Raw genomic sequence first — 1,064 nt, 5'->3', positions numbered from 1 at the left:
ATCTCAGATTCCTTTACTCGCACTTTCGACATTAAGGCCAAAGGACCTCCTAGACTCAACTTTCCTTCTTCTGCAATTTCATTGCTTTCTCTCTCATGAGCTTTGAGCACATTGCACAAATCTCCTAAAGAACAGCCATTGAACATTTGCTGATTTTTTTATCATAAGGCTGATGTTCCTCCACTCCTTTCGCAATCCCATCAGAAATGTAAGATTGTATTCAAGAGTTGATCATGTAACACCATATCGATTGCACTTGAATATCAACCCATTCAAGCGATCATAGTACTGTTCGATGGCTTCACTTTCTTTCTGCTTGAATTCACCTAGTTCCATTAAACATTGCTTCACAGAGCTCTTCTTCGTCTTTACACTTCCTTCGTACTTTTCTTTCAAAGTATCCCAAATCTCTTTTGCAGTATTGCATCCTCGAACAAAATTGTAAACAACTGGTGGAAGAGCACTGCGAAGTTCATGAAGACACTTATTATCATTAGCCTCATACTTTTCCTTTTGTGCTGCCATACCAGTGGATGAACCTGTATTTCCAACTTGAGTAAACATATATGGACGATACTTTCCACGTGTAACACATCGCCAGAGATCTTCGTCGATCCCGTTGAGGTAATCCTCCATGCGGTCTGCCACTGCTCATAATACTCTGGAATGAGCATTAAAATCTTAGTAGAAGATCCAAGCAGATGAGAAAATCTAGACATTATGTTCATCTTGAAATTCGCCATTTTCATACGGACAATAGTGACGATGATATTCAAAAAATAGATCTAATGGATGAATCTATCAGAAAATGATTAGAAAAAAACTCGATATCAAACTGATTGCATAATCGAAACAAATCAATTGATTAGAACAAGTTTTCTTAATCAATAGTTTGGAAATCTTGAATCGGAAGGAGTGATTCAAAACTATTGAAAAAGATGAGAAAACTAGTATCAACTGAATGTATCCTGCTCTGATACCAAATGTAGTTTGTTTGAATTGAGTTTGTAAAACGAAATCAAGAACCGAATGCAATAAGAACACAATTGTAAATAAGTTCTGTT

At 36.5% G+C, this 1,064-nt stretch overlaps 1 protein-coding gene across 1 annotated transcript; it reads right to left on the bottom strand.

The window, feature by feature from the left end:
- Window positions 1–231: 231 nt before the first annotated feature.
- On the bottom strand, window positions 232–636 carry LOC145104232 (uncharacterized). The gene has a single exon (XM_079041503.1). It carries the CDS (start codon window positions 634–636, stop codon window positions 232–234), a length of 405 nt encoding a protein of 134 aa, XP_078897629.1.
- Window positions 637–1,064: the final 428 nt, after the last annotated feature.

Source organism: Lactuca virosa, chromosome 4, assembly GCF_052849685.1.
Source record: "Lactuca virosa cultivar CGN04683 chromosome 4, Lactuca_virosa_CGN04683_v6, whole genome shotgun sequence".
NCBI classification, from domain to species: domain Eukaryota; kingdom Viridiplantae; phylum Streptophyta; class Magnoliopsida; order Asterales; family Asteraceae; genus Lactuca; species Lactuca virosa.
Note: the sequence above shows the minus strand (reverse complement) of the source record. Positions and strands in the feature narration are given on the sequence as shown.

Coding starts and splice junctions, on each gene's coding strand:
- LOC145104232 (XM_079041503.1), bottom strand. CDS start 636: ATGGAGGATTACCTCAACGGGATCGACGAAGATCTCTGGCGATGTGTT.